At 50.5% G+C, this 26,383-nt stretch overlaps 1 protein-coding gene across 2 annotated transcripts; it reads left to right on the top strand.

Moving 5' to 3' along the window:
• The first annotated feature begins 374 nt into the window (after positions 1–374).
• CFAP70 (cilia and flagella associated protein 70) lies at positions 375–26,383 on the top strand. 2 transcript variants are annotated; one of them, XM_048962018.1, is made up of 28 exons: positions 375–505; positions 730–862; positions 3,654–3,840; positions 4,192–4,290; positions 4,548–4,627; positions 5,645–5,821; positions 6,159–6,341; positions 6,812–6,903; positions 7,979–8,078; positions 9,042–9,176; positions 10,454–10,621; positions 10,849–10,929; positions 11,430–11,521; positions 14,150–14,210; positions 15,300–15,491; positions 16,108–16,239; positions 16,859–16,984; positions 17,480–17,613; positions 17,691–17,806; positions 17,967–18,143; positions 19,034–19,144; positions 19,553–19,641; positions 20,333–20,485; positions 21,211–21,372; positions 21,784–21,873; positions 22,922–23,023; positions 23,201–23,248; positions 26,174–26,383. In XM_048962018.1, exons 2-28 carry the CDS (start codon positions 734–736, stop codon positions 26,252–26,254), a joined length of 3,297 nt encoding a protein of 1,098 aa, XP_048817975.1. In that variant the 5' UTR covers positions 375–505; positions 730–733; the 3' UTR covers positions 26,255–26,383. The 2 variants fall into 2 exon arrangements, 1 of the variants encoding a protein (XP_048817975.1); XR_007380068.1 differs by having other exon boundaries at positions 22,922–23,248; positions 26,174–26,240.

Raw genomic sequence — 26,383 nt, 5'->3', positions numbered from 1 at the left:
CAGACTGCCCTTCTCCTGGCCCTTTGCTCCTGGATACCCATGCCTAGAGCAGGGCGCTGCCTCACCCCAAGGGGCACAGAGCAGGGGGGCTGAGGGTCTCCACTGGCCAACCACAGGTGAGGCTCAGTGACTGGCAGGCCCCACGGCTACTGCTAGGGCAGGGAACAGGATGCAGATTAGTCTGGGGGTGCTGGGGATACGCTGACATTTGGTTTAGGGAGAGGTCCCCAACCCCACAGGGGCTTGGCAAAGGCTGCCCACATCCAAGATGGCGGCGAGATTGGCACACGCTCCCCTGCGCTAAGATCTCGCGAATGTTGGCAATCTCGCGAGATAAGCTGGGTTGCCGTGGTTACGGGAAGCCAGACGCGGCGCCGCACGCCCCTGAGGCAGGTGAGGACCCGGGTTCGCGTCCCGCCGCCGCCGAGCCCGGCTCCCGGGGCTCACGTTGGTTCTTTGGCCGCTCCACACGCCCAGGTCTCCTCCCGGCTCCTCGGACTCTGCGGTAAGGGTGCTGGGGCGCTGGGAGCTGCAGGAAGCCCGCACTGAGATCTCGGGAAGGGCTCTGCTGCCTTTGGCCCTCCTGTGGGCTGCAGGTCTGGGGTTGAGCTGAGGGATGGCGGTCGGCAGGGCGCCTTGTCTTCCTCCGCCTCAGAACGGTGGGCAGACCCTCCTGTCACAGCTGAAGGAGAAAGCATTTCCACGTTTCTCTCATTCTTCTTCCTGCAGAGCCATGGAGGTCCCAGTGGGGCCATCTGCCACCGAGGAGTCCTGCCCTCCTGAGACATCTGCGTCTGCTCCCGAGTTGCTGCCGTCACTGAGAAACGTGGTCCAGATCACTGTGGTGAAGGCTCAGGACCTGGTAAAGCTCTTCTGGAATATCTCAGCTGGTTTAATCGATGAGAGCTGAGCAGGGAAGGTCCTGGTGGATGAAAAGCTGAACGTGAGGCAGCAGTGTGTGATGACAGCTGGGAAACAAATGGGATCCTGGGCTCCATCAGCAGAGGGGTGGCCAGCAGGGACAGGGACGTGACCGTCCCTCTCTGCTCTGCTCTTGTGAGGCCCCATCTGCAGCACTGCGTCCAGGGCTGGAGCCCCCAGGCCAAGCAAGACAGGGAGCTGTTGGAGAGGGTGCAGGGGAGCCACAGAGATGATGAGGGGCTGCAGCACCTCCACTACAAAGACAGGCTGAGGGAGCTGGGCTTGTTCAGCCTGGAGCAAAGAAGGCTGGGGGTGACCTCATTGCAGCCTGCAGTACCTAAAGGGAGCCTACAGACAGGAGGGGAGTCAACTCCTGAAAAGGGTGGATAACAGCAGGACAAGGGGAAATGGTTTGAAGTTGAGGGAGGGGAGATTGAGGTTGGATGTCAGGGGAAGTTCTTTACAGAGAGAGTGGTGAGGTGCTGGAACAGCTGCCCAGAGAGGCTGTGATGCCCCGTCCATCTGTGGAGGTGTTCAAGGCCAGGTTGGATGGGGCCCTGGGCAGCCTGATTTAGCATTAAACATGGAGGTTGGTGGCCCTGCATGTGGCAGGGGCTTGGAGCTTGATTATCCTTGAGGTCCCTTCCAACCCAAGCCATTCTATGATTAACTGTATGACTTTCTGTGCTGTGAGCCCACTCTAGAGCGGATGTGAGGTGGCAGGGCTGAAGGAGGGCTGTCGGCCTCTGGCTTCTGCCCCACACTGAGGGCTTGCTCATGCAGACTGAAAAATGAGAAGTAATGGCTTTAAGTTACACCAGGGGAAGTTCAGATTGGATATTAGGAAAAAAACATTCACAGACAGCAGTGATGCAGTGGCAATGCTGCCTAGGGAGGTGTGGGTGTCACCATCCCTGGAGGGGTTCAGAAAACATGGGGATGTGGCACTGAGGGGTTTGGTCAGTGGGTACAGGGGGGTGGGTTGGGGTTGGACCTGGGGATCTGAGAGGTCTTCTCCAACCCAAATGATTCTATGATTCTAAGGCTTGTGCTTCTCTTAGATTCGGGAACACACCTCCTCAGCAGCAGTCCAGAGATGCTCTGGTGCTTTGTTGGTTTGAAATGTGTCTCTGTGCATTCTCTGCCTTGCTGTCTGTAAATGGCTGCTGCTTTTTTTTAAGGAAAGCACAGTGAAAACTATTTGATGAGACAAATAAGCCTAAATAGACCTGTCCCGGGGTATAAAGCCAGATTTTCAGCCCAGATACCACAATGCTAAATTGAATTGAAATAAATAGAGTGGCTTTAAGATTTCAAAAAGTGGTGACTCCAGTGCACTTACAGTTCAAGACTGACCTAATTCAGACTAATACATAACTACTGTGATTTCCATGTGCTGTGTGATAACCCAGCTGTTCTTAAAGTCTTCTAGAGGAACTGGAATTTGGGAGGAAATGCTTGCTGCTCTGCTACAGCTGCAAGAAGAGAAATGGAAATCCCTACCTCAGCTCTTGCAGCAGATAGAAAAAGCAAATCAAAAGCATCTAAAAAAATAATACATATATATATATATTAGTGTTGCAGTATTTGAGTCCCTCTTGCACTGTTAGGTGTACAAACAGCACTTTAGGTGAGAATTAGAAGGTAAAAAGGAAGGAAACCGTGCTGAAAATAATAGACCAGTGGTCTGATTGTGTCTGGGATATTGCTTTGTCCTAGTAGAGGCTATGGCTAAAGGGGAGAGGCTTACAAACATGCAATAACAGCAATAATATGGAAAAGGTCCAACTGTGTTAAACATGGAATCTGTTTAATTAGAGTTGTAGGGAAGAATGAGAGGAGAATAAGATAATTAATGGGAAAGGTTAATTGGATTCTTCTGTTTAGCCTTTCGCATAATGCATGCTGGAGGAGGCAGTCAGCAGGACAGAAGATTAAAACCAAGTGAATGAATTCTCATTTTGTACAAAAGCCAACATGGAACTAATTAACCCAGTGACATGGAGAGCAGCAGCTCAGGGCCTGGCCCTGCAGGTTAGGCATCCTTGCTGCTGAGGATGAAAGAGACACTCAGTTTGGGTACAGTGGTCCCTGCCTGCAGGGAGGGTGGCCACTCTGGATGGAAGAGGAACTGTGTTTCTCCTGCAGGGAGTTCCTCCTGGAGCTGCTCTCGCCTCTTCCTTGCCCTGCAGTGGAAGTGCCTGCTGCACAGGGCTGTCTGGGTGTGTGGCTGGGAGGTGCTGTGCTGTCACCATGCCTGTTCACCTGCGTTTGTGACCTTCTGTGGAGACGTGCTCAAACTTTGACCTCTTCATCTCTGTGTATGACTGGCCTAGCAGCATGTTCCAGAGCTCCCCAGAGAGCTTGCTGGAGCCCTGGCTTGGTTTCTAGGCTTGACTACACAGCCATGTCAGCTCAGAGACAACCTTAGGACACAACAAAAATCCCAGCCTTCCTGGAAGTTCTGTATCAATGGGATATTTTTGGATATGCTTTAGCTATGACTTTCATCCCCTTCTTAATCCCCGAGCGTGGTGGAGCGGGAAATGTCCTTCCTAAAGACAGGTCTCAACACAGCTGTGATCTGTGCTTCTTCCCCATTCTTGCAGTGGAACAACCAGAGTCTCACCAATGTGCTCTGTACGGGCTGGGGAACTGAAGCTCCCTCCCAGAGGTGACTTTGTTCTGTTGCAGACCAACTGCTTTATCTGCTCTCTGTCTGTGTTTCATAGAGAAGTATCAGAGGTGACACGTCGATCACGCTGGTTCGTGTGGAGTACAACGGAGTGATCCTGGGGGACTCCTCCAAGACTGATGTCTCACCAAATGGGGTGGCAAACTATAACTTCACGGCCAGCTTTGAGTACAGCACTGATGGGCCCAACTCTTGGGTCAGCATCGCACAAAAACCTGTACTTTGTAAGTACCTGATGACGCAGATTCTCACTCCTTGGAGGGGTGGAGGTGATGCTGTCCGCTGCTGCGCTCTGCCTTCTTGCTTCAGGAGTCACTTGTTCAAGAATAGCACTTAAGCAGCAGCAGTGGGGGAATCTCAGCCCTTCTGTTCTCCTCTGTGCCAGCTGGAAGAATCCCCTTTCATGTTGGCTTGGCCCTTTGGCTTCACTGTTCTTGTCAGCCATGTGAGGTGATACAGGAGCACGTGCTGGAGCTGACACAGGCCCTTTCCAGCCCCTGCCAGAACTTACTGCTCCAAACTTCTCTGAAACTGTTTGAGAGACACTGCCAGCTCCTGTCTATTTTTCTCTGTAGTGACAGTGATAGAAGTGTTGCAGAAGGAGAAGAAGCAGAAGGAGGAGAAGACCGTGCCACTCGGCCAAGCTGTGCTGGACCTTCTACCTCTGCTACAAGGTACAACATGGACTTCCACAGCTTCTGTAAATGCTTCCTGCTCCCTGCCACTACTGATCTTTGCTCATGGACTCCGCATCATAAATAACCTCCTCCTGACAAAAATTGACTTCTTAGTCTTTAGAAAGCTGGGGCTGAAGGGGAGAGGGGATGGCAGCAGCAGCTCAGCTGTAGGAGCTGTAGCAGCACAACTTTAAGGCTGTGGTTTTCTGCAGAGGGTCTCACTGTATGCTTTCCTCCTTGCTGGTTCTTCTCAGGACAGTGTTCATTTACGGTCTTGGCTCCTTTGTATGCAGTGTCTACCTCTCCATCAGAAAGCCTTCACCCGGAGGCCAAGGTATGTGGAATTTGGAACTGTTCCTTTGCTCATTCGGCTCTCTGCTGCTTTTTAATGGGGCAGACGAGCATTACTCAGCCACCTAGCTCGTCACAGATATATTACAGCCCTATATATTAAAAGCTTGGAGGCTTTTCGTACTCCCATTGACGTCTGTCCCAAGGTGCTTATGATAGGTGAGGTCGTGCTAGGAAATGCTAATGTGTGCAGCTACCAAATTGCCTTGGAAAAAAATATTCAAGATAGAAATCATAGCGAAAAATCAGAAAAAGGCAAAGGCAGGATTACCTGCCCAACTTCATTAGTCTTCCTTTCTATGAATAAAATGTCTCACAGTCTATTATTGCACAACCTCCAACTGCCTTTCCTGCAAGGCCCTCATTCATTCAGCAGATTGAAAAGTACCCAGTGAATAAAAACAGGGAGTGAAGTAAGAGAGTGGAAAAATGTCTGACTTTGCTCCCGAGTCTCCATCTACTTATCGCCATGAGTGAAGAAGGTGGATTGGTACTGCATCTGCACTCCTGTATTTAAATGATATAATAAGCAAGGCATGGAAAGGGCCACCCATTAGGGAGGAAAGATGATGACAAATGCTGAACAGCTGGCTTTTCATCGTGCAGCACCCATCTGGGGTCGGGCAGGTAGCTAATGACTGCACACAGTGCATGGAGATAGGGCAGAGCTGAAGTACAGCCACAGCTTTCACACGCTCTGGATCATGAGCATTGTTTTCTATCCCTGGTGTTCTTCCTTTCTCTGTCAGAGGTCCTGACTATACATGTGCTGTGCCTCCTGTAGGCTCTGATGTGAACACACAAATATCACAATTCGGACATAGGAAAGATTGACCATGCAATTCCTTTCTTGTGCCAGTCTGTTTCCTTTAGCACCTGAAGTGAGGAATGAGATAACATTATACATTCTAGCTTCGGGTTTCTGTTTGCTTCTCCCTGAAGAGCAGAGAATTATACCTGTCTAATTATTAGCTGTTTTTTAAATCATTTTTTCCTGCAGTGTGCTCTTGAAGTGTCTGTGTGCACCAAAAAGCCCCTGCTTTCTGCAAGTCAGCTGTCAGATGGTAACTTCCTGAGTGTCACGCTGGAGGCAGCTTATTCTGTCCCTGAAGCATTTGTTCCCACTGGACCATCGCACAACTACATGGCTTGCTTGCAAGTACCAGCAGTTGGGAAGGTGAGGTTGGGTCCTGGCACAGCGAGGTGGGTGTCAGCTGCTGCAGAGCAAGTTGTTGTCCCCCACCATGGAACAGGTGAGCGGCCCATGGGGGTACAGCCCTGGTGTTTCTGTAACGCAGATAAAAGACTGTGTGGTAAGACTGGGGATGAAACTGGCAGTGTTTTTCCACGCCATGATTTTTTTTCTCCCTTCTTTGTATGCATGTGGTGGAGTTTGTTCCTCAAGCCAGGCCCCTGCACTGCTTCCTTGCTTTGTTAAGCACAGCTTGGAGCAGCTGGCACTTGCTTTTGCTCGTGTTGGAAGCAGAAGTCTTTTCATTCTCGTGTCTCTGTAGAAAGAAGTCCCCTTGCTCTTCATGAATGGCATCCTGAAGCTTGGTGGTGAAAAAGAACCATTACCCCGACCCAAAAAATGGTCTCTTACTAATATCCTGGCCCCTGGTGCTCTGAACATACCCAACTCCTTCATTCTTGGTGGTCCCTATGAGGATGAGGATGGAGAGCTCAACAAGACAAAGGTGAGGAAGGGCTGGCAGTGTTCTGGCTGGAAGAGAACCGTCAGGCCTCCCTGAAGGCACTGACGAAGACTTTTAGATCACAGGAGGAGGAGGGGGAAGGTGGATGGTCAAGCTCTTTGTGCAGTGTCTGGGCATGGAGGTGTTTCTGCAAGCCAGCAGGCATGCTGGCTTACCACAGGCATGCAAACACACTGCAGTAGAGCTCCCAGGGGTGCATGTGGCAAATCTGGTCCTCACTCCCGAGCTGCTGGGCTGAGGCTTTGTATTCCCTCTTTGTGAGCCAAGCTCCCAGTGCTGTGGCTGCTAACTTACTCTGCTAGGGGATCCCATGTTGGGTGAGTGGGACACCTCTCTGAGTCATGTTCTATCCCAGGGAGCATTTCAGGGAGGTGATTTGGGGATGGTGCAGGCTGTGGAGTTCGCTCTCCTGGCAATATATACTACTCCTGACCATATACTACATCTCCCAGGACAGGAAGTTTAGGATCCAGGCAGAAAGCACGAAGAGAATCGTATGGGACACAGAAAGACGCTGTTACCTGGATCCTGCTGCAGTACTCGTGTAAGGGGCACAGGAAGCTCCCAGCACTGAGTGATGAGGGGAACTGCTCAAGAATGCACTTAGCTGACCTGTCTTGGGCAGTGAGAAGCAATGCGCAAACATTCTTAGACCTCTTATGTGGCCATACATCTCCTGTGCTGTCTGCTGGCTGGAGGTGCTCGTGGTAGCAAGAGAGCACTTTAACTGCCTTTAATTGCTGGCAGCAACTTAGCTCTGCAACGGTGGGAGAAGATGAATTGGCTGTAGTTGCTGTCTTCAGGCTGTAAATGCTCTCTTTTGCTGCCAGCAGTTGGAGCTGGTTACTGTTCCTTCTGCAGTGCAAACACTTAATGACGGCTGTGTTCCCTCCCATGACCTCTTCATCACTGTCACCTGAAGGTTTGAAGGAAGGGGGGCAGTCGTGGTGAACCCACACAGCTTTCCTCTTAGCTGCTAATTGAGTTTTGTTGAATTCCCAATATATTAAAATCCTTTCACTCTACGTGGGCACTCTTCACTTGCTTTTTTATTGGATAAACAGAACTCTTAATGGCTGTAGGTATGCTCAAGATCAGGATAGGCATCCCACTTCTCTTTGACCCTTGCAACGCTCTTGGCCTCAGCTTCTCCATGGCTATGCATTTCACAGCCAAGGAATTTCTCATGTGGAAATATTCCTTTCTGTCTGTTGGGGTTTTGTTTCCCTTCTCACCACATACATACGTACTCCTCAGCTGGGATCCGCTTTGGATTTATACTAACATTAATCATGTTTCTTTTTTTCCTTTTTTTTTTTTTTTTGGCTTCAATTCTGATGTCACCAAGAGAGAGAAACTGTGTGTGTGTTGCTCTCACAATCACTTTATAGCTGGTAGTGCCATAAATGCATACAGCAGTGGATGGAAAGGAACACGTCCCAGGGCTTCCTAAAGTACATGTCTTTCAATGGTGCAATGCTGGTTGCTCTGTCATGGGAGTGGGGCAGCGTAGAGCCAGGTGGGGGGCTTTGGGACTGCTGGGACACAAGGGAGGGCAGCGTGGCTGGATGGGGAGAGCTTGGGTTCTGCAAATTCTCAGTGCCTTCCTTTGCATTCAGCCTGAAGAAGCGCATCGCAGAGTGCCAGTACTGGCCTGTGGAGGTCTGCAGGATGCCAGTGACCTCGTCCAGCAAAGGGAAAACCAGCAAAGCTGACAAGGTAGAAGTGGGAAGGGACACGTTGCTATGGCTTGTGGAGCAGCGTTGTGTCATTGGGCACTTTTTTCTTCCACGCCTTTGTTACACCAGAACCAGCCTTGAACCGGCCAAAGCAAGTCAGAGGGCTGGAGGCTTTGTGAAGGGTTTAATCAGCCTTATAGAGCTGCTAAATAAACAAAGGAGGGTGAGATTTTTTTCCTGAAAGCTTAGAGGCGTGTAGCTTGGTGGAAAAGGGTCAGGGAGGGGGCACTTCTTGAGAAGTGGAGTAATTCATTAAGCTTATCTTCAGCCAGTGTTGTTTTGGTTTGGGCTTTTTTCGAGCATCTTGAAGAAATTCATGCCTGCTTTCTGTGGGTGCAAATAAGCTCTGCTTTTGCACCTCAGCTGAAGTGACGGAACAGAGGAAGAGCTCCTTTGCTAATGGTTCTGCTCCTGACTGCTGATTCTGTGAGAGTCCCTAATATGTTCCAGGGCAAAGTCGTGTAAGTTGGTGTAAATCTCATTCCTCGCCCACCGGTGCCAGCATTTTGCAGCTATGACAGAGGTACTTCACTTCACCCTGACTGTCTGCTGCTGGCCTAGGCACCCAGGCCTCTGTAGCTACCCGACTTGTATCAAACCTGAGATGCTCACAGCTCTGGTAGGATCATTTGGATTCCTAACCAGGTGGTTGGCAATTTGGCAGCTGTATCAGGACAAGGCTGAGCTGAGGAGTGGCAAAGTTGTGGGCATTGGAGAGAACAGCTGCCCTGCTGGGGTTGGGAGAAAATTGATATTCTACGTATCGAATGACTCCAGCGTTTTTTTGTCTGGGCTGTCCTGGCTGTGTGCCAGTGACAGAGCCCCTGGCTTGTCAGGTGCTTTGCTTTGCTGCATGGCCTTTTCTTAATGGGATCGGTGACCTTGTTCCCTTAAGAGAATCACAGCCTGTTCGGTATCTCAATGCCTTGATCTGTGTTTCCAGGGAGATGAGGACAGGCAGATTTTCTTCCACGGTGTGGCATATGTCAACATGATGCCTTTGCTGTGCCCTGGCGTGAAGCGGATCCGAGGAGCTTTTCGTGTCTCTGCCTACCAGGACAGTGAGGTGCTTGAGAAGGTGAGAGCTGGTGAAACAGCCAGGCTCCGTGCCACCTCTGCAGCTGCTTGTGCGGGATGGGTGCAGGCAGGGTGAGCAGCGTGGTGTTTGGGAGCAGGAAGGGTGGGCACAAAGGTGCTCAGAGGCCAGCCCTGAGAGCTCACTGCTCTTCTGGAGCTGGAGAGCAACGACACAAACTGCTAGGTGCAGCCTCCTCAAAGGCAGGCGGGGATTGTTGGTGTGGGTGAGCAGGTTTAGAGGCTGGGGGAGGCTCTGGATCTCAGCGCACTCCCTTCTCTGTCAGCAGCTGAGTAAGGAGAGCTGATCTCACTCCCCACTCAGGAACACGGACAAATGAACTGCTTTGCTGGGAAGAGCAAACAGTGGCTCTAAAAGGATAGCGTTACCCCAGGCAACAACCAGAAAAGCTGTCACTGGAGCTCTTTCAGCTGTAGCTCGTGGAGGTTTATTTGTCTTTAGCTTTCCCTCCCCCCCCTTGTTACTAAAAGTGACAGTTACATCTCCGTTTTCCCACAGTACTCCTGAAACAGACCTGAGCTTGTTTCAGGAGGGCAGATGCACTGCCCACATTCCCTTAGTGCTGCTGCCCATGCCATGGGAGCTGGGGGAACTACAGCCCATCTCCATGCCTCCCTGCTGCTGCTGGGTGCCAGCTGCTGGGGGGAAAAGCAGAACCTGCCACACGGCTCAGCTCTTGCTGGCCCAACTCCTGTAACGCTGACAGCTGGGAGGGAGCCCTGCCTGGGTGCTCACACAGTGTGTAAACAGGCAGAGTGAAAAACCTGGTCCCAGCAAGTTGCAGGTTTGTCAGGGAAATTGCTCTGCTTGGGAAAGCAGGCTGGAAGCTGAGTCACCCCAGGGCGGGCTGGGGTGGGTACCCAAAACACAATGCAGGGCAGACCTGGGGTGGGTAGCCACTGCTTCTAGCAGTTTGTATCACCAGGCAAGTCCATGCCTGTGAGACAGACCGAGGATTGAACTCATACAGGAACCCAGGGACAGTGCCCCAGTGAAACTGCAGCCTTCGAGCAAGGAGATTCCAGTGAGGCTTTCTCAAGCAGCTCCTTTCTTAGCAGTCAGACCTGAGGTTGTGCAGCTGTGTGGTATCGGCTGGCCTTTGAGCACAGGAAACAAACTGCCTGTGGGGAGAGGATGAGGTTGCAGAGTTTCTTAATGTGTTTAGACTCTGTGTTCTGTGATGTGAAAGGTTAAGGCAAAGGAATGCCTTGGCCTTTGATTCTCTCACCTCTTTTCTTTCCACTCTCCACCCCCTTCAGACTAAAAGACAGCAGAGCGTTCTGCGGGATCTCCGTCCACAGATCAGTCTGATTAAAGAAGGATCAGAGACCCCAGGAACCAGTTCATCTCTTTCCAGAGCTGTTCCCAGTAAGGCCCAGAGGGAAGATAAGGAGAAGATGACCAGAGAACAGGAATTCAACAGAAGGGTGAGGTCTAGAGACACATATTGCAACACGCTCGGTCCTTCTCTATATCAGAGCTAATCAGAATCGGGGATGGATGCTGCACTGCCTTAGCCAGCTGAGGGATGCTCATCACCTTGAAATTTTAGTAAATGCTATCTGAACAAATGTACAACGTGATCACATCCTAAATTTATGAGGGCATGAGGTTAGGATCTGAAATTGAGATGTCTTTTCTTGCTTTTCAATAGACATCCAATGCACCAAAAATCCAGTCGTCGGATGTTGCTGAAAAAGCTGCAAGTGTCACATCTCTCAGCCTTGATGGAAAGGTAATTTTGTGTGTCCAAAGAGAAGAAAAGACTGCTAGACCATCACTGCATCACTGTCTCACACCTTTCACGTAATTCAATTATTTAAGAGTGAGCTGGAGGCAAGGGATGTTTTACGCAGATGCTGTCCTGGAGTTCTTCCAGTGATGTCCAGCTGGAGGAAAGTCTAGCATTGGGCTAGAAGGCTTCCATAAATAATTAGGCATTATTTAGAAGAGTTTCTTCCTTTTTGTGACTTCTTTCTCAAAATATGTAGAATGCATATTCATTTTCCAAGCAAACTGATCGGCTGGCTGCTCTCATTTTTTTTCTTCCTAGACTGACTTCTCAAGGTGAATTTTTCAACCGTAAATCATTTCTGAGTGCAAGTTCTAAAGCAAGCAGGATCTCTGCAGTTTAAAGAGGATTTGCTGAAGATCTGTAGCTAAATGTTCAGTTTTTCATCTTGTCAGTAATGTCTTGAGATAGCACAACACTGAGAGCAATGTTTATCTTCACAGCAATATGTTGAAGCAGGAACATTCCTGGTGATGGAGATAAAGCTGGACAAGGCTTTGGTACCCAAACGACTGCAAGAGGAGCTCACCAAAAGGTGTGTAAAGGTGTAAAGACATGCTATAACTCTGGAGCTGATAGCTCAGTTCTGCAGGACACAAACCATGCTGTACAGGGTGCCTGCCCTTTCAAGTACTCTGCAAGCAGCAGCTGAAGGCTTCATCCAATGCCAACTGAAATCAGGACAGGGCCACCATGCTGCTTCAGCAGTGGCATTGCCTGGGTTTGGAAAACAGTTGCATTCATCTGAGCTGGCATCTCTGCACAACAGTATCTGTGTTCCTGTCCAGGCTTTGTTTCCCATTAATCCCCCTGTGCTTGCCTCTTGCACGTGATGTTCAGCTGCTTGGTCAGGGCTAGCCACCAGTGGACTGCACAAGGTAGCACTGCTCTAGCTTCAGAATAGCATCCTGTTGTTTGTCTGAAATTCTCACAACTTTCTATCATTTCCTGGGCTCTGGTTTTCATACCCTTCTGCTGTAGAGCTGTGCTCTCATCTCTGAAGCTTTGAGGCTTTCACCGTGTGTTTAATTTAAGGCGGTTGCTTCCTGCCCATAGAGCAGTAGTCCTGCTGTGGTGCTACCTAGGGAAGACCTAGCATGTATAATTTATTGGATAGAAAAGAGAAAATACAGCAAATGAATAAACCATATCGTGCACAGGCAGTATATCTCTTTCAGCCAGAAATATGAGCAGAAACCACACAGCAGCAGCCATTCTTTCAACAGGAAGTATGTGTACTGTCTTTTGTTCTGCCTGCTGTTTTCCAAGAAAACAGGTTTGGGGAAAATGAGCCTCCCTTACAGCAGACTTTCCCGTGAGCTTTTTTATTTGCTTCCTACTCTACTGCAGCTTGCAGAAATTCAGTGTAATTCCTCTTTGCTCTCCTGCCTTGTGCAGCTGTGGATGGGAAGCCTGGAAAATCAGATCTGAGTGGCAGAGAGGGTTCTTTCTCGGGGGGTTTCAGCTGATGGCGCAGACACGTGGCCTGGCACATGTACTCAGCAGTTATGCTTTTCTGTTGTTGTTTTATTTTTCCCCTTATTTCTTGGAAGGTGGTTTGAATAAGCAGCTCGTTAGCAAACCACAACTCCCTTTTCTTGGACTGCATCCAAAGTTTCCTGTCAGCCTCCGCTTCTGCTCGCTTACTTTGCTCGAGTTGCTGTTGTGCTCGGTTTTCTTTTTCTCATCTCGAAGTGAAGCAGTTTGGTTCTCATTTGTGCCACTAGCAGAGGTAACAGGGCGGTGATGGGAGCCCTTCTGCAGTGGGACTGTGAGTGTGGGCACGGCATTGTTCAGGCTCAGTGGCTTCCCAAGGAGTGGTGCCAGATCTCTGCAGGGAGGCACTGCAGAACAAGAGGATCAGAAAGCACGGCAGGGTGTGCAGAAGAAGGAAAAGGACATGTTGCTGCTTATGGTCACAGAGCTTTCCACAGAGCTGGCATCTCCCCTAGTGCCTACAGCAGCCTCGTGCAGAGTTAGATGACTGTATTCGTGTCCTGTGGGGATACGTCCTGCGTGGGATGAGGGACCAGCAGGAGCAGCAGCTTTCTGAAGGTTATTTCGGAGCTGTGCTGCAAGGCCTCCTGTTGAGGCTCACGGGCAAAAGCAGCTGATGGGGGATGACAGGTCCGTGGGGACAGAAGCAGAGGCTGTGGATCGCTGTTCATGTGGGCGAGGTGAGGGCTGAGTCTCTCATCACTGAAACTTTCGGATACTCAGAGGAGCATACAGAGAAGTGGTCACAGACCTGAACCTGGGGAAGTCAGCTGCCTGCAAGCTGTGTAAGCTGGCGGAAGAGTTACAGGATTTAGCTTTGGTGTGGGGGAAGCAGCTTGCTTTGCTGATCGTGTAGGAGCCAACACCAGGATGTGACACCTTTTTTGGTGGGCAGGATTGGGTTCTAAGGACTGAAGGTGCTCTAGTGCCAGCAAACAGGAAACCTTGATAAAATCCCACTGAATTTACACTGTTTTGACTCATAGGGTTTCAGTACAGTCTTAATAGTAGTCCTAAGGACCTTTGGCCAGTTTTTGGGAGGTCGTCGTAACCCTAGTGGTGGTACAGACAGGAGTGATACAGTGCCAGTGCATGGCCAAGGGGTGATGCCAGGACCTGATGGGTGGGATGGCCCAGGTTTACCATGATAACATTCTTCAGAGCTTTCCTACCTCCAGAGCTTTGCTACCTTTCCTGCAGGTGTTCTGGCAGACCCAGGAGGTTATGAGTTAAAAGAATAACAACCTGATGAGAAGATCATCTTCTGTAGGAGAGTGGTTATGATTGCCAGCAATAGCAAATATTAACCCTACCCACTGGGCTGAAGTTTCACAGTAGTTTTTGTTTGACGGGTCCATCAAGCCTGATGAAAATAACTGAATAAATCCCATCTAATCCCTGTGGAGTGTTGTAATCATCAGCAGGGAGTGAAGTAGTAGCTAGTTCTCTCGAGGCAGTAGGATGAGCTGCAAGCATTGAATATGGCTGCTCTGGTCTTTGCACTTCAACCTTGGCCTGACCTTCAGGTTCTTGCACCTTGCTCCCTGTCAGGTGTCTCTGGGACGTGACAGCCTGCAGCCCTCACACTGCAGGTTGGCTGTGCTTGATAACCACCAAGCACTGCTGACAGGTGTCAGGCTGATCCCTTCTGTCTTCACATTGACAGGGTCAAGGAGATGATTCCCCCTCGCCCTCCGCTGCCTCCCCGGACTGAAGGAGCCAAGAAGGTATGTGCAGGAGCCTATGGCCTCATCAACACCCTGCCACCTCATTCTGTCCTCATCCCTCTCACTTTAGAGATTTTCATCTTCAGTCTGAGCCCTGCAGCAACGCACAGATGAGATTTGCAGAGGAAGCATGCAGAAAACTTCAGGATGTGTTACCTTTGTAGTATTATGCCTTGGGAAATCATTTCTGGGCTGTTACTTGATTTGCAGCCCTTAAAAGGAGAGAGATCTAGAAACAGCAGAGAAGAAAGCAGCAGTGTGGGGGTGTTTGAAAGTGCTGAGGAGAGAGGAGAGGTACCAGAGCTGTTTGTCTCTGGGCAGTCCCAGCAGTTTCTTGCCTCAGACTATTCTGTGCATTTCTTCAGGCCCAGACAGATAGGAACAGAATCAGCCCCAATCACGCTCAGGTCCCCCAGAATTATTTTTTTTTAGGACTTTTGCACGTTCAATTTCCTGAGCCCAGAAAATGATCAGAGAACACTGGCTGGTTTCTGTAGGTACAGGATGGTCAGTGAAGGAGGACGTCCTCAGATGGCCCCTGGCTGAGGGGAAATTCAGAGCAACAGTGGGGGACGAAGCAATGCTTCAGTAGCTGACCCCAGCACTGCTGCAGAATTGATTTTTGCTGGACTGTTTGGAGTGCACAAAGTGATGTGTTTTGATTATTGCCATGCATGGAAGCTTCTACCACTGAGATTATGGATATTACTGCTCCTTCTGGGGGAGAGGAGGAAGGAGGACTGGCCTGTGGCTTTAAAGGGCTCTCAGCAAACGAGATACAGTTTATTTGCAGCCAGTTATGTTGCTACAGAAGAGACAAGGAGGACTGAGACAGTGTATTCTGATTGAAAAATGTAGCAGGAACAATATCTAATTATGAAGGAACACTTCTGTATTTACATGCAGATATTTTTGCAGCCTTGAGGCATGGACAGGGAAGGCTGTGTGACAGACTAATTGCAACTTGAGTCAGGTGGAGTTAATGGGAGGCGTGGGCTCTGGCAAATAAAACACATTTCAAGGTTGATGGCATAAGTGACTTTTGAAATCTGATTACTTATTTACTTCTTGATGTTCCCTATTTCCTAGGCTGTGGAAGATTATCACAAGCACATCGCAAGCATTGCTGTTGCCATCCTAAGTGAATATCACGAGCTGTTTGGAAAGCAGCCGCCAGACCAAGGAGCAACAGACCATCAAACCCTGGAGGAACAGAGGCGTCAGCTCAATTTTGAGCTCAACAGCTCTGGGAAATATTTTGCTTTTAAGGAACAGCTAAAGGCAGGGATCCATTGTGCTGTTTTACTTCCCTGCTCGTTTTGTCCTGGCAGTTTCTCAGTGAGGAACTGCTGCTCCACAGTGATAACTTAGCATGATGTGTTGCTACAGAATCCCTTCCTGTCACCCAAGGCTGTTGCAGAGATGTGGGGAAGGCCAGTTTTTTCCTGACAGAGCAGGCTGCTTTGGTCATGCACCAACTTTTCCTGTCATCAGGGGAAAGCTGCAAAGCTGATCCCACCCATTTACCCCATATTGTATCCCGATGAAGACAAAACTGACTGCTTTGCACACTCTCAGCCTTCCCAAGGGAGAAGGGGCCTCTTCACATGTCCCTCAAAGGGCCACCTGTGTGTCAGGAAGGCAAGGGCAGAGAGGTGGGAAAGGAATTCATCCCTGCTTGTTTTGTTTTGCTTTGTACCTTTATTAAGTGCTGGGCTGGATTTCTTCCTTAGAACTAAGATGGAGCTTCAGACAGTGGAGTTAGACTCCATGATCTTTGCGGGTCCCTTCCAACTCAGGATGTTCTCTATGACAATCCATGTTATTGCTCTGTATTGTTATTGAGTGTGGAGCGTTCAGGGGACCTGCTGTGTTCAAGTGTTACATGTCTCCACAGTATGCTGTAGTGAAGATTGTGAGGGAAAAATACCTGAAGACCACAGCATTTGAGACCCAGGAGCAGTTCCAAGCATTTCTCAGTGAGCTGTATGTGTACCTTGTGGATCAGATGCACATTGCCCTGAACCAGGTAGGGAGAAACACTGGCTGGGATGGGTAATTTGGGAGACAGCTTCACTGTGAATCCAGAGCTAGACACCATTTCTGGTGAAGGTGCTTTTGCCTTCAAGACACCTGCAGGCTTGTGCTTCCATTTGCTGCAGTGATCACATATGGGCCCTGAGCCACGTGCAGAGGCAGGATCTGGTGCAGCCATATCCCATTGCTGTGAAATCCAGCTGCTGTAGCTGGCTCATGGCGAGGGTGGCTGGGTCTCTGCCATCTGCTGCCCCCCACACCCAAGGCAGAGCCTTCCAGTTTGAGTTGAGGTCACTCGTGACACCTCAACGGAAGCAGAAGGTGTTCTTGATCTGAGCGATACTTTTATTTGCCACAACTGCAGATGATGGGTATTAACCCCTTCCATTTGTGGTAGAAGTGCCTGGGGATGGTATGGCTTCACAGGACTGCGAGGCTGTGCCCCCAGCAGCTAGAGGCTGGACCAGCTTTCCGACTCACCCAGCCCCAGCTGTGCTGAGGTGTGCTCCATGTAGTGTTGGGCTGGGGACTGCTACTGTCATGAGATCACACAAAGCCTTCACACCCTCCTTCTTACCCTGGCTAGGGCTAACTCTCTCGCTTCTTACCAGCTACTGTATGAAGAAGCTTCTTCTCCTGCCCCTCGAATCCACTTGACTGATGAGCAGCTCTGGCTCTTTGCTCGTGAAGCTGAAGACAACAAGGACTACAAGCTGGCATCGCTCTACCACCAGCAGGTAAAGGAGCCCCTGTCCCTCCCTGTCCCCATCCCGTGTATCTGGGCTGGCAGGCAGCCCACCATCGGGGCGGAGGTGAACACGAGCAGGATACTCACTCTGAATGTGTGAGGGATTTTCTAGGGAGATGCTGCTCTCTGGAGGATGTGAGGCAGCAGCCGGCCAGGTCGCTGGAGTCTTCAGTTTCAAGGCCAAGGGAAATGGGATGAGCCAGTCCAAAAGGCACGCCGGGTCAGCACTGGGGGCACTGGGTTCTCAATCAGGTGGCTAAGAGAAGGCCAGCTTAAGTTGGAGGATACTGATAGGTGAAGGAGGCTTAGAGGAAGCTCAGTGTGATCCCAATTAAGGGAAACCCTAGAATGTGATAGACGAGGGCTTAACAGTTGCTAAACTGAGCCGAGGAAAGCTATGATTGTAGCAGAGCTGTCTTCTCAGTGCACTGTGTGTGCTGAGGGTGATGGCAAGAGCCCTGCAATGTTGATCTCTTGTATCCAGAGGATAGCTCAGGACCAGCACAACATCCAGTACTGGCTGGACTACGGGGCATTCTGCCTCCTGCTAGAGGACACCCTCAAAGCCCAGGAGTGCTTCCGGGAGGCTCTTTCTCTGAACCCACATCATGTGAGAAGGTGCTGTGTGCTCCCAGAGGGTGGGAAGGTGATGGGTGTCCTGCATGCTGCTGACGGGGAGCTGCTCCTATCCCCAGCCTGCTGCTCTGTGGGATCGTGGCAGTCATGCTGCAGCACTATGAAGAGGCAGAGATTTTCTTTGAGGATGCTTGCTGCTTGGAGCCATCCAATGTTGTAGCGTGGACGCTTTCAGGTACAAAAGCAAGCCAGCTTGTGTGCTGAAGGCATTCCTGTACAGCCGAGCCTTGCTTTTTCTCCTGCTGCTCCTCCCCACTGCTGTAATCTGAGCACTAAGGGAAAGATTTTACTGAGGGCTGGATTTCTGCTCATGCTGCTATTTCTGTATTTGATAGGTTTGTTCTGTGAGCTGCAGAATAATTATATTCAGGCAGAAATGGCCTTCCGTGAAGCCAAGAAGAAACTCCAAGCACAGCAGGCCAGGGAAAGAAGCATCTCTGGGGAAGGGAGAAAGCAAATCAGTGCCACATCTGTGAGGTCTTCCAGTCAAAGCCCAGAACAGCTCTTGCCAGGTAATTCCTAGCAAAACCAGGAGGTGCCCTTATAGCACAGTGAGGGGGCTCAGGGCAGAACAGTGAGACCGAAGAGGAGAAATAGGACGGGTGAAGGACACAGCAGTGGGCCGTGAGCTTCAACACACTATGAACTATGCCAGAGACAACAGTGGCAAGTACACTGCTTTAAATGCTGAGGCTGAAATACAGGTATACAGCTGATCTGATCCAGAGCCTAAGAGAAGGACCAGTCTTTGCATTTATTTTTCTGGCCCAGCCCAGTGGTGATAAATAGATGTGTGGGCAGCCACCAGAGCGACTGGGGAGAGCAAATGCACCTTCCAAGGTTTGGAAGGGTAGGGCTGCTACTGTGACTGGTGTAATTTATGTTTGTCCAGGTTTAGCCTTCATGAAAGCTGTTGCTGTGACTTTCCAGTACAGCTTGGAATGCGCAGTCTGACCAATTCAAAAGGAACAGAGCAGCTGCTCAGAGGCAGTTCTGAGCTGAAGGCCTCCTCTGGGGCCTCTGTGAATCCAGCTTCAACCCAAGCCAGGGCTTTCTGTCCCAAGTCCTAAATATTTGGCAAGGCTGTGGAAAAGATTGATTATTTTTGACAGCATCACCACTCCAAGCAAAGCGCCGCAGGCAGGCAGGCCGGCCTCCAGTGTTATATGCCAGAGGAAGGGATATTGCCTCATTTTTATCTGTTCCTAGCTTCATATGATAATCTTGTACTCAAGACTCCAGAGCCAGGTATTGCCTCTTGCAAGCTATTTTCATCCTATTTATGGAAATCTGATGGTTCTTGTGTGTTTTCTCCCATTTCTCTGGAGTTCTGCTCCAAAATGGCCAGTTTAGGGGAAACTCTTTTGCTTGCACCTGATGGCTGCTGGGGGTCTCATTGCAGAGGGGGTTCCAGATGGCTCAGCCAACGAGCTGCCAGAGATGGGAGAGGAGCCTGCCTTTGCTTCTATGGCACCTGAGGAAGAGGCTTCAGCATCAGAGACAGCCTCAGAAGGTCAGGGAGTGGTAAACTGGTTGTGGGATGGAGAGCCCAGGGCTGGGAGGTGGCTTTATGCAAGCAGCAGGGAGGGAAATAACTTGGAGCAGTGGGCTCCATCAGTCCTGATGCCAAGGTGAGACATCTTGTTCTTTCCCCTTAGCTGGGAAATCTGCAGCAACTGCACTCCTGTGGGTGGCAAAGAAATGGCAGGGCTGGGGCCTTATGGCTGCACTGGGCTGTTCTGTTCTCACATCCATAAAAACAGAGGCCCTTCAGGAGAAAATGCTGAGTTCATAGCTGTTTGAGCCTCCCCTGCCATCTTCTGGGTTTTACACCGTGTCACTGGGAGTCCTCTGTCCCTGCTAAGGGCTCAGCCCTGCTCTTGTTTCAGTTTGGGACTGATGGAGATGCGTTTTCCTACAGATCCATCCCCTGTTTCAGGACACGGGGAACCTCCCTGCACAATCTTCATGAAGGCAGTGGAATTCCTGATGAAATTCAATGCCATCCAGGTCAGCTCAACATGGAGTGAAGGGAGGGAAGGGATTTGCAGTTTCCTTCCCTGGGATATTGCCAAATTGGCAAGCTCCAGCAAAGGCCCCTCTTGGGCTTAAAGAACACTCTGAGGCTACTCCAGCAGCAAAAGCACTGCCCAGAAATGCAAACCCATGGCCAGGCAGTGTTCAGACCAAAGTGCTGCTTGAGGATGAAGATACCTCAGGCAGACAGGGCTCTAGGACTGCATGGATGTGGAGGGAGCAGCCAAGCCAGACAGTGCAGGGGTGCCCTCTGTACATCCAGAGATGAGAAGCATTACTCATCATTGGAAGTGATGCTTCCAATACAGCAGTATTTCTTTTTTTCAGACATCTGCTTATGTCAGAGCAATTTTTGTGTCACTTGTGGGATGTCCCTGTTCCACACAGCCATCTCTACAACACTTCTCTGACTGCCATATTAAGCTGTCTGCTTTCATTTTACGTGGCAGAAAGAGCAGCTTAAAGCAAAACAGACCTAAAAGTAATGGGAAGTACATTTTCAAAGCGGAGGAAGAAAAAAGAAGTCTCGTCTCCTGTTTGTGGAAGTCAAACAAGAGCAAGACAGTCCTCCTTGAAGAGCACTCAGGGCAGGAGCAGCGTCCTCCTGGGGATGCCTGTGCTTTGCCTGCTCCCCCAGCCATGCTGGTGTGCCATTCCTTTGCAGTTGGTTCGCATGGCCCTTGCCCACGAGCTGCTGAGCCAGCAGGGAGGCCCTTCCAGTGCTTACTACCTGGCATTGGCCCGGACATGCTTGCTGAAGGAAGAGTTCTCCAAATGTGAAGAATGTCTCTGTGAAGCCATCAGGATTGACTTCCTGGTAATCCTCCTGGTGTTTGCAGGTGCAGGATGCTGTCCCAAAGCAGCAGACAGGCTGAACGCTACGGCAGACTCCACCTGTGTTGTTTGTGTGTGTGTGAACCCAGAGTCCATGTTTCATTTCCACTCGAGCGATTCCAATATTAATCTGCAGCAGTTTCTCTGGGGGAGGACAATCACAGCTGATGAACCTCCCCAGGCTGTGGCTGCAGCACTGCCCTCCTCATTACCCAGCGTATTATTTGCTGTCTGTCATCTTCCACGCACAGACAGGCAGCATTTCTGAGTGAGGACTCCTTTTCTGCATTGTCTGCTTTTCTTTTCCCTTTGAACGTGTATATGCTGATCCTTTTTCCCTACATTGTGAGTCAGCCCCTGTTTCGTGGGGAACAAGGTCGCTATTCAGCAGAGAGAGAAGGCAGCTTTAGAGTCGGGTTGAATGGAAGGTGCACAGGCTTTAAAGCTGCCATCTCCAAATGCTGCTTGCATGGTACCTGGGAGCCTTGCATGGGCCAGGATATCCTGCAGGGAAGGCTGGAGGGTGCTTCCATTGCTGGTGTTATGCAGACAGCCTGCTGGCTTGATTTTTATTCCATACGTAGAGCCTGTCCTGCTCTCATCAAATACCTGTCAGTTCCCCCCTTCTGCTGATGACAGGGGGCCTCCTCCAGGTCTCTCTCCTGCCTGTCTCCAAGCCATGTCTCACTCTTGGCTTTGTGTGCACAGAATCCCGATGTCTGGGCTCAGAAGGGACACCTGAGCTACCTGAGGAGAGACTTGCAGGAGGCAAAGGAGTGCTATGAGCGAACGGTCAATTTTGTGGAGGATGCTGCAGACATGCATTTTGTCTACCTGCACCTGGGCTCCATCTACCTGGAAGACAAAGAGGTGAGGAGTCATGCAGGAGTGGAAGTAGGGCATTTTCCACAAAGCGAGTACCAGTAGATGCCAGATCCCAGGTCCAGAACACCGTTACCTCCAGCTATAGCTGAGATGCAACAGTGCAGCAAAATGTTACTGAGTACTGAAGTCCTTGGAGCATGGAGCAGCCCTACTCCTTTGTGCCAGATTTGACTCTCAGGGTGCTGCTGAGACTCAAATTGTATTGATGAGGGTGTTTTTCACACGACTGCACTCGTTCCTGGCAGCACGGAGCTTTGGGGGCAGTGGGAAAGCTCTCAGCCTCCCAGCAGTGAGGTGTCTGAGCCCCAGCAGGGATGGGGTGTTGGGCAAATTCCTGAGGTGAGAGGCTGTATGGAGGGGATGCAGAGAACAGTGTGATCATCTCTCTCCTGGCAGTATGGCAAGGCGAAACAGATCTACCTGCAAGCCTGCAAGAGCTCTGCATCCTGTCTCACCTGGCTGGGAGTGGGGATTGCCTGCTATAGGGTAAGTGCTGTTAGGTGTGAGATCCCAAGTTCACATCATCTGTGCTGTGTCTGGTTCTGTGTGCAAAGCTTGCTTTTATTCGATGCTTAAGTCTGTGGAACCGATGCTCTTGGAAGCTGTCATGTGCTGTGCACTGTCATGGTCACAGGGTGGCACCCTGGGCTGCTTGTATGGCAGGTGGAAAATAGAACAGTCAGCCTCAGCACTGCACCAGGGGCAGCGTCCCTCCCCTCCTTGTCCCACTGCCAGGGCCCTCAGCCCCAAGATGTCATGGCACGCACATCATCTGGGCCTGGGCTCTGCCCCGAGTGCCTGCCTGCACATGACCTGCATAGGGTTTGATTTTTTTGGGTGGTCCTGTGTGGAGCCAGGAGTTGGACTTGATGATCTTTGCGGGTCCCTTCCAACTTGGATATTTCTTAACTTGATGCACATCACCACAAAGGATTGGGCAGGCTGTCAGCAGTGAGGAATCTCGGTGCTTTCCCTGCCCAGAGGAATCCAGCACCTCTGAAGGGTTGCCAAGGACACCCAGACACAGCCACCAGCAGCGCAGTGTCTCCCAAGGGTACACTTTGCATGCTCCCTCCAAAGGGATTTGGCTGAAAGAACCAAACAGAGGAACTCAAGCTCCTCTGTTTCCCCTATGGACAAATGTAAGCCTCCCACGAAGATGCAGACCCCAAAAACAAGGGAGCTGAGTGGTGTCCTGGGAGCTGGCTGCAGCCCCTCCTGCCTCCAGGGAGCCTCTGTGGGAAGAGGCATCAGGACCAGAGTCATGTTTTGAATGATGCATGCATGCCAGCAGGTCCTGAGAGCTCATGATGGGGCTGGACTGCTTGGTTTCTGCAGACAAAGGCGTCAGTACCCAGTCTGTTGGTTTCCTCCTGCCCCTGCCTCCCTGTCAGGGCAGCTCAGTGCCAGCAGTCATGCTGAATGCTTCATCTATAGTGTTTTTTTGGCTGTTAGAACAGGTGCCTGCTCAGTTGTGAAGCCGTTTCTGTCTGCTGTTTGTCTTTTCTCACACCTCCCTTCTTTCCCCCTCAAGCTGGAAGAGATGGTGGAAGCAGAGGATGCTCTCTCTGAAGCCAATGCCCTAAATAACAGCAATGCTGAAGTGTGGGCTTACCTGGCCCTTGTCTGCTTGCAGGTGAGTGCCCAGCCAGCTCCTCAAGGGAGCCTGAAGAACACTGTGTCCATCCCAGGGCTACAAATGGTTGGGAGAGCAATCACTGCAGTGCTCAGGTGGCACAAGCAGCGCCATCAGTGTTTGCTGGGACCTCCCTGAGCCCATTCCTTGCCCCTTCCCCTCTCTGCTGTGTTGCAGGGAGGGCGGCAGCTGGAGGCAGAGCAGTGCTACAAATACGCCACCAAGGTGAGTGTGGGCACCAAACTCTCATCCTTCCATGTGTGATGAGAGCGTGGGCTATTTCTTTTGGTCGCTCTAAGCTGGTTCTGCTAAGGGCAGAGCATGGAGGGAGCCATTCTCATTCCTTGTGGGCGTTCTGGGGTGGATCTCAGCACTTGTGCTGAGATGCAATTTCCCTGTGATTTGCAGAATCAATCTCTATAACCCCCTTTTCTTGAACCTAGCAAATTCTGTTTTGCTAGATTACTCCATTCGAGAAAAGGGAAGTTTTGAAATAACTTTCTACTTTCTGCCTTAGCTTGTGCTTTTTCCATTCCTCATCCCCAGAAGTATTGCATATCCATAACATGCATCTCATCACAATGCACGTTTAAATGAGCACGATTGTTATAATAATACAGGCCACAAAGAGTTGCTTTGGCCACTCAAAATTATGTAACCAACTGGGGAGCCGTTCCCATAACTCTGTAAACCCAAACGAGGTGTCATGCATCAAGACCTAATGAAGCAATCTAGAGTGCTCTCAGATGGCTTGTGGGTCCGTCTCGACTTTCTGAGTCCTGTCTACATAAGCACAACAGCTCTGATTAATTATCACACAAACCCCTCCCTCTTTAGCCGTTCGGAGGTCCAGAGCCATTCTATTTTGCAGCACTGCTTTACTAAGCATCAAAAGCTCAATTTGTGATGACCTCATTGCATCAGCGGCTGCATTTTCTATTATTTCTAAGGTGGTTGAAATATTAACGATCGCCTTCTCCAGTTCACTTACCCCAAGAGATGGAACGAACCATCTAACAAAGCTATTGAACCCAACAGGCTTTTCTACCACAGGGTTTGATGCCCTCTTCACTAATTTCCCTGGGGTTCTCAGAACTCCCATCAGGGCTTTGGTACAGTTATGTATGGAGACGTATGGTGTCAGTGCCCCCAGCACAGGGGTACATCCAGAATGGAACCAGGAACTGTGGTTTAATGCTGTCACCACTGGGAGGGGGCACCGCTCATCCCCTGGACGTTTGGTGGCATTTAAATTGTGAAATTCCCCCATACTCACTTCCCCTTGCCCTTTTTCCAGGACTAAAGCTTCCCAGGGTGGTGCTTGTAACTCGTAACTGGGAAAGGTGCTGTTCTTATAACACACGTGCTCAGGGATTGGGCTCTGTGGGGAAGGCAATGGTGGGTTGTCATCCCCCAGCACAGTGTTTCTCCACTGGGGAGTTTAGTTTCGGACTGTCCCAGCAAACATTTCCCTTCTGGTACCTTCCAGCATATTGTGTCATTCCTAGAAAGAGGCTCAACCTAGAAATTGTCATATGGCCAGCTCCAATTTGAATAAGGAATGGGAATTCTCATTAAGGGAAGCTCCATTTTCCCATTCCTGGGCATGGCTGTACAAACCCAGCAGTTCATCAGATTGAGACTCTGGGCCATTGCCTGGGTGACCTTCAGGTAGCTGTTATTCTTCCACGCCGCAGCAATTCCTAGCAGGTTATCACACACAGCTTACACATTCTTCTTAAGAGCTGGCCATAAAGGTCCTTTCTTCTCTGCTGTCACCAGCTCTAGGTGCCTTCTTTAGTCAGGTAGAGTGGATCCGTGGTGTCAGCCCTCCAGCTTGGTGCAGTTACAGGTCCTGGCTGTGGTCCTTCCCACCGCAGTTCCAGTGGAGAATCTGAGAGGGATTTAACACACACATGATCTCCACGTAACGCATGGTGCACCGTGCTCTAGTATCAAACACAGCCTTTTCAACACTTCTCAATTGTTTCTGTGAGCTAATTACATATGTGCTCAAAGTTCCTCACCGATTTGCTCCAAAGTACCCTTCTGCACAGGGCACGGTCTGCCGTAAAGGCTTTCAAATGGACTCCATCCTTCCTCGGTTCAGGGTTTAGTCTGAATTCTTAAAAGTGCCATAGGCAGTGCCTGTGCCCATGGGATCCCGGCCTCCTGGCCAAGCTTTATGATTTGCAACTGGATCATTTGGCTCACCTTTCCCACTCGGCCACCACCAGGTGTGTGTAACTGCCAACCCATCCCAATAGCGTGCTGATCTGCTCAATTTCCTATCAGTAACGATTCTGAGGCCAGGTCTGGGGAAGTTTGTTTCCTCTCGTGTCCCTTAACCTATCCAGAAATTCTGAAGGAGTTTCCTTCAGGTTTTGCCTTCCTGCATATGATGCAGCCCAGTTAATTGTCTTGGAGATAGCTCTTTCCATTCCTTTGATCACCCATTCCTGGTAAGATAGCAGACGATCCCTTCCCCCTGTAGTTTCCAGGTCCCAGTGAGCATCCTGCCTTGGAAAATGATCCTCAATGTGTTCATGCCTTCCCCAGATAACATTCTCAGCTTCATCATGTGCCACCTTTAAAACCAGGTCCCTTTCCATCTCAGCCATGGAACCTAACAGCAGCTGGATAGCACTCCAGCCTGGGTTATGCTGTAAGACCAGGTACCTGAAGCGACCAGCTACTCCTACTGGATCACTACGATAATCCTTAACTATCTTCCTCCAGCTCTCTAAATCATATGACGAGAATGGAACTTTAATTGTGCCCCATCTGTCCCCTGTTTCTTCCTGGTCCTGGCTGCTACAGGGAGTCAGCTGGGGTTCCGTGAAGAAAGGCTATCCCTCCCCCAGCGATCTTCCTCTCTCCTCTCGGGGTCCCCTACCCAGGGACCAGCCCGATCGTGGTCTAAAAGATCCTCTGGCTCCAATTTGCTCGCGAGCTCAGTCCATCTCTGCTCTGTGCTGCAGGCGGAACAGCCTCAGCTTCCCATCACCTATTATTCCTCGGCGATCTTTTTCTAATGCTAATCCTAGCGGGTCTTGCGGAGCTCCCATCCCACTTCTGCCACTCGGGATGGTTTGGCAGACTAAAGGACATTTAATCACTTCGTTTTGTCATCCCCTAACTCACCCGCAGCTCGGCTTGGACGACTCGACCCTGCTGCAGGAGCTCCACGCCGCCCAGCAGCGCTTCGGCTTCGGCGACCCGTCCTTCTGAGCGGGGCGGTGCCGCGTGGTTCGGCGCAATGCCATTACAGCCGTTACCGTTAACTCCCGGCTCCCGCTCCTTGCTGCGTCCCCGTTACCGCGGGCTCACGGTCACACGTGGGTGCGCCGAAAGCTGCGG

This window comes from Lagopus muta, chromosome 15, assembly GCF_023343835.1.
Source record: "Lagopus muta isolate bLagMut1 chromosome 15, bLagMut1 primary, whole genome shotgun sequence".
NCBI lineage: Eukaryota > Metazoa > Chordata > Aves > Galliformes > Phasianidae > Lagopus > Lagopus muta.
The sequence above is the reverse complement of the archived record's forward strand: the minus strand, read 5'-3'. Positions and strand labels throughout refer to the sequence as shown.